The sequence below is a fragment of the Tyto alba genome, unplaced genomic scaffold, assembly GCF_018691265.1.
Source record: "Tyto alba isolate M040663 unplaced genomic scaffold, T.alba_DEE_v4.0 Super-Scaffold_38, whole genome shotgun sequence".
Lineage (NCBI taxonomy): Eukaryota > Metazoa > Chordata > Aves > Strigiformes > Tytonidae > Tyto > Tyto alba.
In genome coordinates, this window is record NW_024881313.1 from 37,184,473 (window position 1) to 37,204,406 (window position 19,934).

The 19,934-nt window shown below is 38.5% G+C and overlaps 1 protein-coding gene across 3 annotated transcripts in view; it reads left to right on the forward strand.

The window, feature by feature from the left end:
* MINDY4 (MINDY lysine 48 deubiquitinase 4) overlaps nucleotides 1-15,922 on the forward strand; it is an 80,127-nt gene extending 64,205 nt beyond the window's left edge. For 2 of the 3 annotated variants that reach the window (XM_009974293.3, XM_033002861.2), the window contains exons 16-18: nucleotides 5,037-5,217; nucleotides 10,031-10,103; nucleotides 14,974-15,922. In XM_009974293.3, coding sequence (XP_009972595.3) covers nucleotides 5,037-5,217; nucleotides 10,031-10,103; nucleotides 14,974-15,022 — 303 coding nt within the window. In that variant the 3' untranslated portion in view covers nucleotides 15,023-15,922. Of the gene's footprint in view, nucleotides 1-5,036; nucleotides 5,218-10,030; nucleotides 10,104-14,973 lie in introns of those variants that run through there. The other variant, XM_033002862.2, reaches the window with a different exon arrangement.
* Nucleotides 15,923-19,934: the final 4,012 nt, after the last annotated feature.

Here is a 19,934-nt window from a genome sequence, read left to right on the forward strand (position 1 = left end):
TCTGAACAATTTGTCCTGGCTTCAATAGGACTGTTCATGTGAGTAAGAATTGGAGTGGATGTGTGCTTTGAAGCAGTTCTGTATCTCTCTAATCTTGTTTTGTCAAATGTTGTTTGATGAAGCTTGGAAGTTACTTCAGCAGACATATGTAGGAAGAACACATTTTTAGGAGAAGACTAGCTGTTCCTTTTTGGCTTTGATTTTTCTTCATATTAAAATATGCATGTTTTTGAGACTGAATCTTTTCATCCGTATCCCTCTAATTTGCCATCTTTTGTTGCATCTGCATATTTCCCTTCTTGATAACTCCTGTTATGAGTATTTTTGTAAGCATGTAAAAAAATTTCTTTACTTTTAAGCCAAGAATTTACATGAAAAGCAAAACTGTTGTGTAAAAGGCTGTTTTAAATAGCTATTAGCAAAGTAATGAGTCAGAGAACAGTTACTCAATTAGCTAGAGACTGGTTATCTAACATCAGAAGAAATTCTCATTGGGGAATATAATTGACTTTGTACTCATATAACACTTCAGATACAAATTCTAAATCTCAATAATACAAAAAAAAAAAAAAAAACAAAACAACACACTCCTTGTCACTTAGTATGCTGTTTAGATTTTTAATTACAACAAAATATATGTTAGCATCTGCCTTTTAGCTGTATATTACATGACATTTGCATCTGTGTGCCCAAGGTGAAGAACTAAGGGCTGTACTATAGAAGCTGTATCCACGAATCTGTGCCTAAAAAAACATGTATGAGAATTTTTCTCTTAAAAGTCTTTCAGTTTCCACTAGCACCCACTGCATATGCTAAAGCATGATTTAAATCCCACAGTAGTAAAGGTAAAGATAGCAATAGGCAGAGATTATTTCTGTAGATTATATCACTTACCACATTACTATGCAAACCTCTTCAAAACTACCTGAGCCTCTAAACTAGAAAAGTTTCTTTGATCCATGTGTCTGTATTGCAGAGACAGAAACTGATCTTACATTTCTATGCACATGTATATATTTTCACACTTGACTACCTTTCCTTGTTTTGCAGATTGGTAGCATACCAGCAGTGCAACATCTGCTTAACAAAGCATACTATACAGATGGGGGTAAAATAAAGGTGGTTATATACACAGTGTCCTGCACAGTAGTGATTCTGTCTGCTATAAGAATAATAAGTGGAGCTGTACTCAGAAACATTGCACTGAAACAAAGAAGTTTTATTTTGGTTTTTAGTTTCCCTGAGTGATTTATCAAAGATACAAAACTCAGCAGTTCAATGGGAGAAAAAACAGTATTATTTTGAATTTAGGATATGGCTTTTAATGACAGGGATATAGCTAATAATAAATATCTGTTGTAGCTGAATGTTAAAATCCTTGCTGGAGGAAATAAGGTTTCTTTGCTATGTTAAGCAATCTAATCACTGTTTTTACTCTATTATTTACTAGTGAGGAGGCTAATATCATTAACTGATACTGCAGCTTTAAAGCAGCAGCATACAATAGGAGGATGGTATCTGTCTCAAAACACATTAATGTGAAGTGAAGAAAATACTACAAGATATTCACTGTCCTTTGGGGATGAAGAAAACTTCCATGATTCATTTTATATCAGCATATATTAAGTTTCAAATCCATAGATACATTCCCCCAGGCATTAAAGCAAATATATGCCTGCCTTAAAACATAAATTCCATGATAAATAATACATATGAGTCTAAATATACATAAAACTAGCCTCGGTCCTTTGCTGGACATGAACTTAAAGACTATGGGGTGAAGCAGCAGAAAAAAAACTGATTAAATTGATAAATGGATACATATCTAGATAAAAGCAATTACTCACAAATTCAAAGAATTGCTGTAGTAGCCCACATTTTAAATAGCTGGTAGATCTAAGAATAATACTTCAGATTAGTAGAATGGAATAGACTAGACTATTTCAGTTGGAAGTGACCTACAACAATCATCTAGTCCAACTGCCAGATCAGTTCAGGGCTGACCAAAAGTTAAAGCATGTTTTTAAAGGCATTATCCAAATACTTCTGACCACCTTTCTAAGAAGCCTGTTCCAGTGTTTGATCACCCTCTTGGTAAAGAAGTACTTCCTAACGTCCAATTTCAACCCTCCTTGGTGCAGCTCTGAACCATTTCCACCCATCCTATCACTGGATACCAGGGAGAAGACCTCAGCATCTCCCTCTCCACTTCCCCTCAGGAACCTGCCAAGAGCAGTGAGGTTGATCCTCAGCCTTCTTTTCTCCAAACTAGACAAACCCAGAGTCCTCATCCACTCCTCATAGGATATATCTTCCTGCCCTTTCACCAGCTTTGTTGCCATCCTCTGGATTCATTCAAGGACTTTCACATCCTTTTTAAATTGTGGGGCCCAGAAGAGCTTATGGTATTCAAAGTGAGGCCGCACCAACACTGAACACAACAGGATAATCACCTCTTTTGCGCTGCTGGTTATGCTGTGTTTGATACACCCCAGGATGGGGTTTGTCTTTTTGGCTGCCAGGGCATACCGATGGCTCATATTGAGCCTGCTGCCAACCAGCACCCCTAGATCCCCTTCTGCAGGGCTGCCCTCCAGCTAGTCCTCTCCCAGTTTATACTTTTACCCAGAGTTATTCCATCCTAGGTGCAGAATCCAACATTTCGGTTTGTTAAATTTCATCCAATTAATCATAGCCCAACGCTTCGCTCTATCTAGATCCTTCTGCAAGGCCTCCTGTCCGTCAAGAGAGTCAACAGCACCCCCCAGTTTGGTGTCACCAGCAAACTTGATAATGGTGCATTCAACTCCTGCATGCAGAACATTGATAAATATATTGAACAGAACTAGCCCTAGAATTGAACCCTGAGGAACACAGGTGATCCACCAGCCTGATGTAGCCCCATTCACTACACCCTTTGAGCTCTGCCCTTCAGCCAGTTCTTCATTCCACCTGCTTATTCCACAGTTGGACAACTTTTCCAGAAGGATGCTGTGAGGGACAGTATCACAAGCCTTACTAAAATCCAGAAGAACTACATCCACTGCCTTTCCTTCATCCACTAGGTTGTTGACATCACAGAAGAATGTCAAATTAGTTAAACAGGACTTTCCTTTTGTAAAGCCACATTGACTGTGCCTGATGATTGCATTATTCTTTAAATGCCTTTCAGTAATACCCAGTTTAATCATCTCCATTATTTTTCCAGGCACTGAGGTTAGACTAACAGGTGTGTAGTTCCCTGGGTCTCCCCTTACACCCTTTTTGTAGATAGCAATAATATTGGTTAGCTTCCAGTCAGCAGGGACCTCTCCAGACTCCCAAGAACTTTGGTAGATAGAGAGGGGTCCTGCCATAACCTCTGCCAGCTCAGGCCCCATGGACTTGTGAACATTCAGCTGATGCAGCTGGTCCCCTACAATTTAAGGGTCCACAAATGGAAATTCACTGTTCCCACACTAGAGGTCCTCCAAATTGGGGGACTGGGAAGCTCAGGGTCTATCAGTATTATTAAAGACTGAGGCAAAAAACACATTAAATGCCTCCACTTTTTCTTCATCCCTATTAGTCAGATGACCTTCTTTAACAAGTATTGGTCCAATATTTTCTTTAGACCTCCTCTTGCTGTTAACATACTTTCAAAAGCTCTTCTTGTTATTTGAAACAACTCTGGCCAGTTTCAATTGTAATTGAGCTTTGACCTTTCATGTCTTCTCCTTGCATAAATGAACCACAGGTCTGTACTCTTCCTGAAATAACCGACCTTGCTTCCAGAGATCAAACAGCTTCTTTTTCCTCTTGAGCTCCATGAGTTCCCTGTTCTGCCAAGCTGGTCTTCTACCCTAATTGCTTGACTTATGACACAGTGGAATTGCCTGCTCCAGTGCTTCTGAAAGGTGGTTCTTAAGGACTGACCTGTACTTGTGGACTCCTAAGCCCTCAGAAGCAGATTCCCAGGGTAATCTGCTAAATAACTCCCTTCATCACTTAAAGTTTGCTCTCTTAAAGTCCAGGGTAGAAACTCTGCTATCCTTTTTTCTTCTTACACTGAAAATTTTAAACTCAACAATTTTATGATTACTGTGGCCAAGACAGCCACCTATCATCACATCCGCCATGAATCATTCTCTATTCACAAATAGTAAGTTTAGGAGGGCATCTTTCCTAGTTGGCTCATTGAGTATGTGTGACAAGAAGTTGTCTCCTACAAACTGTAAGAATTTCCAAGACCTGCTCATCCCAGCAGTATGATATTCCCAGTTGATGTCTGAGAAGTTGAAATCTCCCATAAGGACAAGGGCTACAGTTCCAGAAATTTCTAATTGTCTGTAATAACTCATCAGTGCTTATATCCTGGCTGGGCAATCAGTAGTAGACACCTTCTACAATATCTTCTTTGTTTTCCATCCCACCAATCCTTACCCAGAGGCTCTCCACCACATCATCACTAATTGTAAGGGCTGTGCAATCAAACCTCTCCCTTATGTGTAGGATGACACCTCCCTCTCCTGCTCTGCCTCTTCCTCCTGAACAACCTGTAGCCTTCCGTCCCAGCACTGCAATCATGGGATTCATTTCGCCAAGTCGCACTAATACCAATGATACCATATCTCTCAGAACTGACCAATGCTTCCAGTTCATCCTGTTTGTTTCTCATACTAAGTACATTGGTGTTCAAGGATTTCAGACATGCTCCTGAGCCCTCCGTGCTCCTAGGAGCAGTGTAAATGTTCTCACGATGATTTCCACCCTCAGGTGATGCCATGCCAACCCTTGTCTTACTCCTGCAATCCTGTTGGTATCCCCATTCTCATCATTTCTTGTTTAAATCTGTTGTGTATTCTAGTTTAAAACATCTTGAGTATGAAAATCATTTATATGCAATTTCACACAGGAAATGTAAGATATTTATAAATAAATATACTTTCAAACTTTCAAAAGGAGGGCAAAGGCTTTAAAAATACATCTGTTAAAGAAATTGATTTGTTTCAGGTAAGAATATTTAATTGTTCTAATGTTTTGTATCTTTCTTTTAGGTTGGCTGTTACTTGAAGACCCCTAAATACCCAATTTGGTTGGTATGCAGTGAAAGCCATTTCAGTGTGCTCTTTTGTTTGGAAAAGGATTTACTAGGTGACTGGAAAACAGAGCAGAGATTTGATCTATATTATTATGATGGCTTGGCCAACCAGGAAGAAGAGATAAGATTAACAGTTGGTATGTACTACTCAGTTACTCTGCATTTCACCTCTGGTGGTCACAACAACATCACATGAGAAAGAAGAATCCAATGATACAAACAGTGGTGGTCTCAGCCATTAAAGATTATTTGTGTGCCTGCTTCCTAATTTCCAGAATTACTTTTGGTGATTAATTGGAAATTTCATTTCACATGGGAATTTTGAGGATAAACTCTTGAAAGAGTTAAAGGTGAGCATGTGCTACTTTATACAGGTTGGTAAATCTTTCAGTAACACTTACTTCCAAGGAGCAGATTTTGATCTGGCTATTCATGCTCCCAGGACTATAAACCATACTTAACTACTCCCATTCTCCTTCACATCTTCTCACATCATTTCCACAGGCAGAAAGTGCAAGCCTCCTGTTACTCAACCCTACGTGCCTGTAGTAAAGTGAGCAGAAAGGATAAGGAAGCATGAAATCCTTGCCTCCAAAACCAGCTATTTCAGAAGATGGCAGTAATCTGCTAATAAAGTCTAGTCTCTTACCTGCTTGTAAGCATACCTGGAAACACAAGCATGCAAAAGATCTTCTGACTTGTTACACTCATTCTCTCAGAAATCATGTCAAATTATGTAGCTGCTTTTACAGTAATTATGCATTTCTCCAACTAGAAGGCATTTGGACAAGAAGTATTCTAATGCTTAGAAAGCTCCTTCTTATTGCCATATTAAGACATTCTTGACCACTAAATTCCTATTTGCTAATAATATCCTACTTATCTTTTGTTTTATCTCCTTCAATATATTTATACAATCTTATAAAATTCCTTCTCAATCTTAAGAAGCCACTCTATTGTAGTCCACCCTTTAAACTGTCTGTATTCCTTGTTTGCACCTACATTCTGGTTCTTGGACAAGATGATTTATACACGGCTGTTGTTTGTTCTAATTGAGTCCACGTGGCAAAGCTGTTTGTATAGTGTGAGTGTTGGGGGCTTTAGCATCTCACAAGATTTGGTAGTGAATTCAATAGTCTTTCTGCCTGTTATTTATCCTCTTATTTTAATTAAAATCCCTGTCATTCTATTGTAGTGATCACCTTATATATTATCTCAAAAAAATGCTTAACCTTTACAGGATTATAGTTGCCAACTGGTTCCCACATGTTCTGCCCCAAATAAAAGATTCTTTGTAAATGACACAGATTATATAGTTCAGCATAGGACCAGAGAGATCAAGACACATTTTTTCTACGGTGTTGTGCCATGTAACATACGGTCCAAAACATGTGTCCTTATCTGTCTTTTCATCATTAATAAATCAGGAATATTTCCAAAATCCAGAGCTACCAAGTACTCTAAGATCCCTGGATGAGAAAGTGCTCAGAGTATGTATAAATTTTTCTCTTTACTGTACAACCAGTCATGGCATACCTGTATATTTATCCTCAAAGACTAAACTTACATTGAGAGGTAGATATCTTTTTTGTTGTGGCTATAGCCTCTTCCAGGGATGTGTCCTAGTAAACCTTTCGTTATCTATGAAATTCTGAAAAAGGCTAAAATGCAAATAATTTCATCATACCAGGGAAACGCTTTCCCCGTTCTGGCTGTACAGTAATCCTTTGTTAGGTCTGGAGAAAAACTGAAATTACTTTATATCCAAAAGGTAACACTGATCATACATCTAAACCATGCACACAGTACCAGATGGAAATGTCAGAATGCTAAGTATTACTGGTATTTCTGTTGTAGAAATACTAATAAGCTGTGATGGTTAGGCAGTGTTACCTAGAGATAGACAATGAGGTCCTGCGTGCACAGCCACATCTCACTGGTGCTGGTTAGCAAAGTTGTTTGATTTTCACTAGCAAGAAGGTAAATTCCTTATAATGGGAATCCTGTTTATAATTAGGAAGATTACAATTAAGGTTACATTTCAGAAAATCTTGAAGAAATTACACTGGGCAAGAAAAGCAAAAAAAAGCCAGAAAGAAAGAGTAGAATTACATTTTGGGGGTAATAGCAATTGACACTTTATATTGAGAATTTTCCCTGCTTCTCATGCTCATAACCATTTGCCAAAATGTAGACAAGAAATATGAAGTTCCTTCCTAAAAGCAGGCAATGCCTGCTAGTGAAGTCAACATACTACCCTAAACAGATGAAGGTTCTTCAATCCTTTCCATTGGATAGAAATTTCTGAGAGGCAGAGAAGGAAAACAATCCAGTGTATCTAAAATAACAACCCTCTGCTTTTTGCTCATCTTTTGTCAGCTATTTAGGTACCAAGTGGAAATTCTGGGATCTTTGTTATACATCACAGAAGGCCCATGTGTAAAAGTGAGTTGTACTTCTCAGATAGATACTGCTTCTCCTTTCTAATATTTGCAGTTAACAGCTACCTATGTTAACATTTACAATACATCGTCTCCAAGCGAAAATATAGGGAATTTTTGTGCAATCTGTTTTAATAAATCATTCTTATATCTCATTGACTACCTACAACTCAGTATCATTTTAAAGGTGTTTAAATAAAGCAGCCAAATAATTGCTAAGAAGAATATAACTGAATTTCTCAGAAGATTCTTCCAGAGTCATAGACACTATCCTCAGCCTCTTTGCAGATCCCGCAGAAGGTAGCAGATGTTCAGATACTGGAGGCAGTTTCTAGGGAAGGCTGGAATATTGATTATGACACTTTCTTTCAGAACATTTTTTTTCTCACAGTTAAGAGGAGATTGTTCCAATGTGCCAAAGTCTTGTGAAAAGCCAATTATTAAGACATCATTTCCTAAGGTTGCCGTGTAAATTGTGAGCAGTAGTTCTCTGCGATTGTCTGTTTAGATTCCACTCTTCTGAACCTGTGCTCATCATATCTCCTGAATAGCAAGTTTGTCTGTAACTGTGCTAGCACTCAGTTCCTCACTACCCTTATCTTAGAATATAAGTGAAGATATATGAGATCATATTCATATCCTTCTTGCTGCTGGTGACTCCAAGACAGAAGAGTGTAACTTCATTATTGCTTGCTCCAAACAAGTTGCATGAAACACTTTAACACAGTTTGTTAATTATCTTAGCTAAATGTTCATTGCCTACTCCTGTAAGATACACCTTTAGCGATACATTTTTTCCTATTCTTTTGTATGAAAAAATTCCATCCAGACCTTATGGTTAGAAGACCTCAAGTCTAAAAATTACAGAATTCAACAAGTTGGCAATGACTGGGAAAGGCAGCCATGCCATATGCCTATCCTGCTATCAGTACTATGGTCAGGAGAGTGGCTGTTGCTTCTCACTATGCTAAGATCCAGAACATCAGTATCAGGAATTCCCAGATGGGTCCAAATACTTTTAGAGACCTCTAACAAATGGTTACAAATTCTTCAGTATTAGGATAAAAGAGGCCCTTTGAAACTTATAAGATTCCTGTGTACGTCTAAGTTCTCCAGGGTCTAGAAAATTGCCAGTACTTTATGTACTTTTAAATATTGTCCATTTCCTACTACTCCAGCCCTTACAGTCACTCAGAGTTTTCTGCATGTATTTATACTGACAGGATCAACAAACAAGGGAGAGCCAGGTTCTCTCTGTGACACGAGGAAGACAGATATACCTGAGAATGGCAGCTGTGAATGTAAGAGCAATCACCTTCCATCCTGTCTACATCAGTCTCACTGGAGCAGACCCATATCCTACACTCTGCCTTGGCATCATTTGTTGCTCACAACCTACCCATTGGCTGGATGACGGACAGAAAAGAAGAAAAAGAAAAAATCCTAGTCTGCTGCAGTTTAAAATGTTTTACTCCAAAACAGGAAACAGCTGAGCAGACTGACATCCAAGCTGGTTGCAGGATGTTTTCTCCCTGGGAAGTTCAGTGACTACTTTCACTGTTGACAGATCCAGTGTCTGAGACACTGACCTTTCTGTTTTCCCCGGAACAATGCAATTACATCTCCGTCACAAAGGAATGCTCACAGCCTATGGTAGCTCTCTTATATCCAACACAACATCATCTTCTCCCCTCTGTGCGTAGTTTTCTCAACAATCAAGGGACAATCTTATTTTCCAGGGTGAAAGAATCTTAACACAGTTTGGACTGGACTTGGGGTTTCCTATTCAAGCGTAGGACTACAGCTGTCCTTAATATTTGAGTAAAAATTGCTTTCTTAGTAATTCCGAAATCAATTACAAAATAAAAACCTTATGACAGCCCTCCAGCATATTCTTTCACCTTCTAAGCCATGTTTTTCCTCAAAACCATCTCTATATTAGTAAACTAACCTGGGTCAGCACATGAGTCTGAACACTGTCCCATCCTTACTGTTAAGTAGTCAACACAATTCTGGGTAAGTTTCTGGCCCAGAATAATTAATACTGGGCACAATCTGGTGATCATTCCTAACAGTGTATGCATTCAGTCACCCCATTTCAGCTTTTAGCCTGTCATCACATGAACAGGCAGTAGATCACTAGCTGAAAGGGTTCAAGAGATGACAGCAATGAGCGCCAGACTGTCCACTCTAAGGTCAGCTATAAAGCCCATGCTAATTGCAAAGAGCCATAGTTGTGGTATCTGCTCTGAGCATTGCCAGCCCTGTCTGTGGCCGCTCTGTTCAGACGATGTGAATGAGAGAATGAGATGGTATTCAAGTGCCAGCAGTGCTCACCTTCCAGAGTATTTCAGCCCAAAGTGGGTACATGCCTCTTGTGGGCTAGGAGATTTACGGTGTGAGTGGTAGTCCGTCACTTCTATAGGTGGAGTGCCTAGGAGTTACTGCAGAATTCTAAATGAGTAGGAATATACTCCAGCCACTAATTATGTCTGATATGTCTCTGCAGACACAACTCAGATGTGCGCTGAAGAAAAAGAAAATGATCTTACTCCTCCACTTGAGCATTGTATTAGGACAAAGTAAGTGAAACTACAATTTTCCATATAGATATATTCATTTATTGAAATAAATAATATATGTATAATATATTGCAGCAAGTAACCTTGCAAAATTACTGCTTAAAGTTCAGAAAGGATCTGAATAGGCCAGGCTGTGATAATATGTATTACACATTTAATTGTGTGTTATTGTATTTAACATCAAACTGGCTAAGACATTCACTTCATTCTTAGGGGAACCTTTATTACATCACCAAGAACTGACTGATCCAAATTCAGTTTGAGAGCACAATTTGATTTCAGTAGATCTAAATTTAGGTTCTCAAAAGTGATTGATTCATATTGTAGAGATATAATGAGAAAAGGAGAAAATTTCTTCCATCTTCATCAGTTTTTTCTTAAAAATATAATTGTACTGGGGGGACTTGGATACCATTCTTGATGCATGAAGCCCTGTGCTTAATGGTCTCAGTTTTCTCAGACTTTCCATGTGTCTTTGGGCATCACAGTTTCTCAAGATCACAAAACACTGTGTTTTGTGAAGTCATTGTTGACAGTTCTTAGGTCATATTCTCTCCTTAAATACAAGGCTAGTTCCTGTCATGTTAGGATTTTCAAGGCCATTTTGAGGTCTATATGATATTAAATGATGGACTTTTAAGCAATTTATCGAAGTCATACTGAAGTTAGTGAGAACATTTTCAGTTTAGAGAGACATGAAAGAAGCAAAATGAGGAAATTTAACTAGGTAGAAAACTCAGCTTTATACCAACTACATCAACATGACTTTGAAAGCTGCTATCTGAATATCTTTGGAGCAAGAAGTAAAAGCCTCATTGTCAAAGACCGTAACATTTCTTAAATCAACCAGCCAAGCAGCTTCAGATTTCTTGTGTAATTTCCCTTCTCTCCTTGCCACAATTTGTCCTGTAAAAAAACACCAAAAAAAATGGCAGTGGCTGCCAAACACTGAGTTCATGCAGGGCTGCCATTATAAACTTACAGAAAAGTAGAAGTGACATCCTGTAACGTGACAGCAGTGACATTAATCCAGGCTCCCTGCACATACAGATTGTATTGATTCCTCTGTTCCAGTGACACATAAGCATGACTATAAACTAAAATAAATAATATATAGCCACAGAAACCCACATAGTGGGGGTGAATAATGCATGCAGCTACTTAAAATTGCTCTTAGAACATCTTCCATTCCTGGCATTGTATCAAAGTTATACAGTTTTTGTAATGGTGGTGTTTGTTTATTTTAAATTCCCTACTTTAATCTACTGGAGAAGTAAATTACCAGCAAATTCCAGTGTCAATTTGTTTTGTTTGTACCATTCGCAGGACTGTCTGAATTACCCTAATCAGCCTGGCTCCTTGTTTTCAGTATTCTTCCATTTGCTTTGAGCGTATTTATTTAAGCATGGCCTTGCTGCTACAGGTTTTTCATGTTATATTTTTCCTTTTTGTTTTAAGAAATTTTTCTTCCAACTATGAAACAGTATATAGGAAAAGTAAAAACAAACAAAACTAACAAATATTTTAACAAATTGTGAGATAAAAAAGAAATGTTTTCTATCATGCAACCATGGAAAACACTCGTTACCTAATTTTTAGCAAAGCAAGCAAACAAGCAAGGAGCCATTCCTTGTTTTGACCAAGCATTCATGATGAAGCTCCTTATCAAGCCTTTCTCATTAAAAATGCAGGATAATTTCTGAGGCAGCGTGGAGAATTTCAGTCTGAACAATCAGAACTGAGAAGATTAACTGTTGTTTCCAAATGTTATTTTTTTTTTTTCCTTTTATTCACATGACTCAGTTTTGTTTTAATCCATGAAAAGCCTTGCCCATTGTTTATCTCAATACCTGAACACCACCGTCCTGTAGTGTATTATTTACTTAACATCTGTCTGCTGTTTGTTCTCTTATTCTCTCCCAAAGGGAAAACTGCATATGTAATAGTCTGTTTCTGTATTTAGTTTTTTTGTTATTATTATTATCAGAGGAGAAGGGTTGTTTTTCTTCTGCAGGAGGAGGAGGCTCATGTTTTTAGTCCCTATTCCATAAAATGTCAGAAGAGTGAGATTTGAGTTTAAAGCAGGTAGCACTTCTGATGGCTAGAACAACTAGTCACAAACAAGTATAATTTTAACCTGCAGGCTCCCAACCAAAGAGTCAATATAAGTACATGTGTTTTTATTGTGGCTTTCAGACTTAGACATCTGTAGAAGCGGTCAAATTCTGACCAAGAGATGTCTGGAATGTGCATCCCTGGGTTGTTTGGGAGATGCCGTGCAGACATATTATCCCATTCTTCCCTGAAGAATACTCTTATATCACAGTCACAGTCCTCGGCAGCTCTCTGCACTGGCGGAAAAAAACCCATCTGTTAGCTCTGCCTGAGGGGAATAAAACTTTGTTCTGATATTATAATTTGAATTCAGTGGTATATTTTGTTAACTCTTGCATCAGCTTTGCTCTGTGGTAGTGGGGCTGTATAATACATTAGTTCATCTGTTTGTCTTTGAAGTGAGACATCCAGTGGAAATTTAGTGGATAAGAGGAGAGCATGGGCATTTCATCCTGAATTGTTGGTGTGCTCTAAAACAATACCAAATGATTGGTACGGGAAATACTCTTTGAATTATATTCCAGACTGAACATTGTTCAGAGCCTGAACCAGTTCTTCTTGGGTTCCAGTTAACTCCATGACCCTTGGGTGAGGTTGCAGTTGAATCAGATGGGTCAAGTGTAGTTTTCATGTTGCTAATCTGATAAATTATAATTGAATCAGCAGCTAGAATCTAGGTTCTATTTGAATTACATTGTGGCAGGATAGTTTGGAGAAATGATCATGCTGAATTATCTGGACAGTTTTGTTTCTGTCTGTAAAGAAAAGACTTTTTCATCACCTGTAAGTGAGGTTCCTCACTATTTAACACCTTCTCTTATGCATATTCAATAGATGATAAAAATTTTGAATCCGTCTCCATAGGAGCAAACAGCCAAAGACTCCTTTTCAGTCTACAAACAGCTCAGCAAAAATGGTTTGAAAATATAAATGGGCGATAAGGGTTGTTATGAAAGTTACCTTGAGTCCCTCAAAATATCATTTTCTGTTTAAGCTCTTTTTTGAAAGCTTGTTTTAAAAAAGGCAAGTTCCTCACTGCCTAGTGATTGGTAACATCTTAAGACATAACAGCAAAAATGATATCAGCACAGGGTAATATTTTCAGAGAGTACAGTGTACTCTCAGAGCAGATTTCATTTGGTGTCTTTTGGCCTCTGTGGGGTGTCTGTGGATCCCTCTCAAAGCTTTAATCACCCTGATGAGATAGAAGGTGGTGCCACGGGAAGATTGCACTTGAAGAAAAGGGATGAGTTGATACCATTACTTGAAAAATCCAGTGGGGACAGAAGATGGCAATTATATTTCCCACTTGCATTTGTTTGTTCTGGGGGTGATATTCTGAACCTCTAGCAGGGATAGCTCTCACCAGTGGAGAATGCCAGACTAGGTGAAATATCTCCAGCTAGAACATATTCTGCTTTTAGCTTAAGATGTGAAGCATCACTGTTGTGTAGTCCTACTAAGCCAGGGGATGAGGACAGCCTTTCTGCAAATCTTTTATTTTTATTTTCTCAGCAAAATAAAAAAAGAAGGAAAAATTTCACAACAGCCCTCAGATGGTCACTTCCTTTGAGACTTTGCACTGAATACTGTATGAATTCAGCTTTTGGTTTTGTTTTACACTTAATTGACTTGCTCAGAGAAAGGACTGAGCTGCCATACCCTTGCTGACACATTCTTTCCTCAGTGACAGAAAGAATGTGACACTGGCAACTCACTGTTGTCTCCACCCCCTCACTAATGTCTTTCTACTGTGCACATGCACTCTGAGACAGATTTTCAAAACAGATATGAATACTTGACACTGGGAAAGCAATAGTTTACTTCTCAGAAGATGTGGACCATGAACTTGAGAACATGAGAAGTGACACGGACAAGGGTCCAATTCATGCAATGAATGACTCTGACCATATAGAAAGCTGACTCACTTCAACCCAGTGAGGTCACTGGAGACCATCATCCTGCTTTCATCAAGGCTAGGTTCAGATCTTTGTCTTCTGCCATGGTTTGAACACACATTCGGTGACAAATGTAGGATCCATACCTTTGCATTCAGTGTTGGTCACATTCCTGGAGTGGGCAGCTGAGCAGTAGCAGCCAATGCTGAGCCAGGAATTAAAAACTTGTGAACTTATTTGGAAACATTGTTCTCAGTGTATAGTGTTATTCTGAAGAGGGAATGAGCAGAAAAAAGCAAAACCTCAGCATAGGAAAAGAAAAATATTGCCATTAAAGTGAGCCATTGAATCCTTCAAAGGAGCCAAGATCAGGAGGAAAGATAGCTGCTAAATGAAATTATCCGGTCTCTGTGTCTCAGTCACAGAGTTCCTAATCAGAGGCCTGCCTGTATGGGAGTATGCACATTGCTTGGTAACAGCAGAGACTGAGCACTCTGGTTATATAGGGTAAATTCTTGTATCTGTCTTGGGGATTCCCTATAGTCTTTGCAACTTGAAAGTACTTGTTTTGAATCAGCTGCTGCTGAGGACTCTCTATTGCCTAGAAGAGACTGGAGGAAGGGTAAACAGACTGGTGTCCAAACTTGGGCACCTTAAATTAGGGGGCACAAGTACCCCACTTCTGTTCCTTTCCCTTTGAGAAAATGTGATTAATTATCCCAGATGAGTCCATCCTCATCTCTCTAAGGTTTGCTGGGTGGTTGAGGGGTGTTGGGTTACATTTCCAGTGACCTGATTAACTGATGGATGTAAAATGACTTAACTGATGGATGTAAAATGATTGCTTGTATTTCTAGGTGGCAAGGAGCTGTTATTGACTGGAATGGCACAGAACCAATCCTGTGACTGACCTGACCTGCACTTTATTTGTAAAGACAAAAAGGAAATGACTGAATTAGCACATTCCTATTCCCACCAATACAGGAAATAGGACAAGAGTTGTGTGGTTTACAATGAGGAAGAATGACATAGATTGCAAGCTGGAAGAGTTTCACCTCAATCACCTCGTGCTTCAGTTATTTTGCTTATAATATAAACAGTGCTTACATAAATTCTCTGTCACTGACTTTAACATACAGCTTCTGAGAGCAGACTGAGTTTCCACCACCAATAAAGGTTACAGATGAAGCACTGAAGTCGTCAACGTCCCCTTGAGGTCTCTTTCTGGATCCACTCTGTATCCTGCAATTGTTTCAAAGCATCTGATGAAAGATGCTGAACCCAGATTTCTGTCACTGTACATTCCTTCTCTGTACTGCCTAGTTCTTCACTTACAAAACTCCAGTGCAAGTATAAAATATCACACAAGAAATATATTTTAATTTCTTTACCTGATATTAGTAAGTCTAATTTTGCAGTAAACGGATTGGTAACCATAGAAATCATGGTAACATATGAAGTTCTTCTTGTGTTATATGATTTGCAGTAAGCATTGTGGTTTTGTGTTATCAGAATAATAACCCTAGTATGTTCCTTATACTGGGGTCAATTGGTGTGTAACAGTGCCTCACACTGATGTAGCTCATTTTTCTTCTGGATGAGAGATAGCTGTATCAATATCTTTACATTTATACCATTGTAACTACCTATAAACTAGTTTTATTTACACCAAAGTGATAGATAAGATCTGCAGTTTGCTTCTTCATAATTACAGGAAAACAGAAGAGCTGTTAGGTTTGAAATTTAAATGGTGCCTATCTGTGATAGATACTGTTCATGATAAATAAAGTGCACGTACTGAAATGATGTACTGTGGAGATGTATCATGAGGTACTGAAACAGTAGTTTGTAGTCTGAAAGGAATTCTTTAAGTGACATATTTTGGCAACACTTTACTAACATTGGAAGAAGTTACTGAACTGAAGATTGGAAAAAATGCTGTGGAAAAAGGCAGACAAATGGTGTTTCTAGAATTATTCCTCTCTCTTGAGTGTATATTTCATGACAGTTTAGTAAAGAACTTTTACTTTCTAGTATTTATCATAGCACCTTCTTCCTAGTCAGTATTCAGACTCCTTTGAGTCCCAATAAACTAGTTGCTCCTTCCAAAATCTATTTCCCACAAAAATTCAATGTCCTACTGTTAGTAGTGTGGAGATACCAAACTAACTATGCAAATACAGATCTCAGGGATTTAACTCTTGAGCTAGATTTGGAAACCAATCCGAATATAAGCCATAACAGAATACCAGAAAAGTTTATATAGTCTTTGAATGAACATCTGTATCCCCATTTGCTTCCCGTTCACATCAAACTATCTATGTGCAGTAAAGCATCTCAGAGCTTCAGTTATTTTAGTTTTCTTTAATTCAGCGTAATGTTATTTGTTTGGTTTAGATCAGATAGGCAAACTTCTTTAAACCTTGTGAGATTAAGATCTCAGGTTCAGCCTCTGAGGCATGGGAAGGGGCAGATCTGAGCTCATTCCTGACTCTACCAGGGGGATGTTACATGGCCTTTGGCAAACCCTTTCATCTTTGTGTATGTAGGGATTTGTCTGTACTGTCAGCTATAGGTGGACTCAATACTGCCTTTAAGATACACTCGTCATCCATACATCAAGCACTCCATATTCCCAGGAAGAATTTGCCTCGGTGTAAGCTTCAGTGTTTTGGGGAGTGGGAGATCCCAAATAGTCCAAGATCCCAGATCTAAAGGCTTTGTTCCTCTTGAAATTTCAGTGAACTATAGTCCACATTTTGTTTCATGATGGAAATATAGTTTGATTTTCCCTCCTAACTCACAGGGCATCTATAACGTAAAATAAGATATTTTGCAGATTGCATTTGGACAGAAAATATAGCTGAAAGACGGTGGAAGATTTTTGGAACCATGTTTAGCAAAAAATTAGTTTCTGATTTTCCAGACTAGTAAACCTACACCATTTACTTTAGAGCGCTGTTTTAAAGTATGTCAGTTTGGAGATAACCTTCCACTCCCTGGTAGCAGAGCAGCAAAGATAAATGTTCATCTGGGGAAGGAGGTAGCTGCCTTGTGACAGGCCAGATTTCATCTGACTAAAATATGGCTGTCTACAGTGCAGATGTATTCAGAGGAGCAGTTCTCCTCTGTTCAGAGGAAGGGAGATATTGGGGTGTGATGTAACTTTGCTTTAGGATGGGGAGAACTGTGCACCAGACTGTAGAATGATAAAATGAGTATAAAGAGGATTGCCTCAAATGGATTTCACTCATGAAAACATAAGGATTTTTCAGGGTATAAAAAAGAGGATAGATAAGTGAGTAGGGCTTGGAAATAGATTGTGGTTTATGGTTTCTCTTGGAAGGTAAATGAAGATGAGGAGAGGCCCTGAAGTCACCCTCCTTCTAAAACAGGCTGCAAAGAACTTTGAGGCTTCTTCATCACTCGTTATGGAGAGTATTTTTGTTGAAACTTAATTTCTATTACTTACTTATTCTTTAAGAATTACTAATTTCTTACTTATTATCTGCCATGGTGTCCACATATTTTGTTCTGCAAAGCCCACTTTCCACCTGTCATCAATTTAAGGTGAACTAACTCCAGATCCACCTGTGCCCTCACAAAGGTAGAAATAAAGCAATTGGACCACTTCACCAAACTGCTACCTGCGTAGGGTAATTCCATCAAGCTGGGGCACTGAGAACCTCAGCATTGCTAAACTCCTTCCACGATCTTTGTTTCTGGAGCCTAAAAACAGTATCTACCTCCACCAGGGTTCAGTGGCAGTGTCCTTACTAGGCAAAAGAGATGGCTCTCTAGATTTGTTAGGGCATCCTTCCATAAGGAAGAAATGTGCAACCAGAACATTAATTTAGATCAAGTTCTTCCAGAAAAATTACAGAGCATTACCTTGATCACTGTCCGCATCAAGAAGACTTGCATATTTTCATCCAGTATAAATCACCAGGAGTTATTTCCATTAAGACATTACAAGGTTTTTTGAATCAATCAGACAAGGCAATGCAAAATGTTATATGGCAAAGCAAAAATCTTTGCACAGATCTGTGTAGAATCATATCCTGTTCCAGCAGTGTGCATCTATTTTTTAAAATTATGTTTTCCTCTTCATTGTTTCTCATTTTCTTTTTCATTGCCCAATGAATGTGACTTCCTGGAATGAACAAAGCAGCAACTGTTTGATAATTGAGTATGAAAAGACACCAGTGACATTGGCACCTGGTCTGCATTTGGTCTTAATTTCATTCTTTTTAATTCTGTGGCATAAAAAAAATACACCCTTTGCTGAAAATTGACCCCTTAGCTAACAACAGACATGGCATATTGTGTGTGTAGATGAATATGTAAGCAGAGGTACTATTCTGGTAAGGTGCCATATATGTCACCTTTGTACAAAATGTATATTTAACTTTGTCTTGTACAGAAAGTCCCATACAAATAAAACAATTAAAGCAATGGTAATAATAAAAGCCCAGATTTCCTCCTCCTTTGTTTTAATAATTAATTTACTAATGGAAATTAATCTGGGAGATTAGATTATAAATGCTTCACAGGCATTGTCAGTGGAATAATAATAAATTAAGCCTCCTCTTCTGTGAGAGGAACCATAGTGCGGCTGGATAAAGTAGCCCATGCTGACCTCAGTGGTGTTACCCTAAGGCAGCTACAGGTACTTAAACCAACTAGCCTGAAGTTTAAAAACTAGTTTAAAGCATGAGGTACTATCTAACTCCAGGTATGTGTGTCCACCATGTTGTGTGAAGCCTACTCAAGCGGCAGTGAAAACTTCAAAGGTATCATTAGTTTGTTGCTCAGTCTGACGCAAGTCGCACCATCCTGATCAAAATCAGAGCAGAGGCAGTCATGTTGCAGAGCTTTATCGGGACTCTGGACAGGATAGGTATGTGTACACACAGAGTCGGTTTCTTAGCCACCTGCAGGTCTAATCTGCAGCAGAAAAAAAAAAAAAAAGTTTTAGCATTATGGCACCAACCACTTGTGAAAAACTCATCATTGTGTGTAAAATTCAGACTTGATTTGATGAACCTGCTGGTGTTTGTTTTTCTACATATCTGCCTTTATTATTCTGGTCATATCTGGAAAGCTTGAGATATAATGACTGACTACCATCTGTTGTCACTATGTGTTTTGTTCCCAGATAGAGCAAAAATGAGAACTTGGGTCTGTTGTTTTCAAGCCTTCACTTTTCTGAGGCAGGTTTCTTTTTGTTTTTGTTCCTAATATATCTAATGGGCTAATTTGAAATGACAGGAAACGGTCACTTGAGAAATCAGAGGAAAGCTGAAGAGCTCGGAAAAAAAGACACAGCCATAAACCAAGTTTTTCAGAAGTGATAAGTGGCTCAGGGGCTCTAAGGATTCAATTGCTGAAACTGAAGTACTTGAAGAAGGCACGATTTTCTGGTGGTGGTTGGGAACTCCATTAAACCATGAGGGCTTCAAATCACTGTTTCTGAAAATGCTGGCGCCAATTTTTTGAAGAAGTAAAATAGTCAGTTCTTCGGAGTACCTGCATGGTTTGGGGTATGATTACAAAAACATAATGTGATAAAAATATAGATTTACATTACTTTCATTACTGGTTAATTTTTCTGATCTAGGGTAAGTTGATTGTGGAGGAAACTGCCCAGAGCTATTTTACATTGACCATTACTGGTATATGGACAGTTATTGTGCAGTAGGTGATAAAAAGTTAACCCACAACATAATCTGTCTCTTCAGTTCATGTTTGTAGAAACGTAAAACTTAAGCATTAAGCACCAAAGCCTTTGTGACTGAGGTGTATTATTTTATTTTCC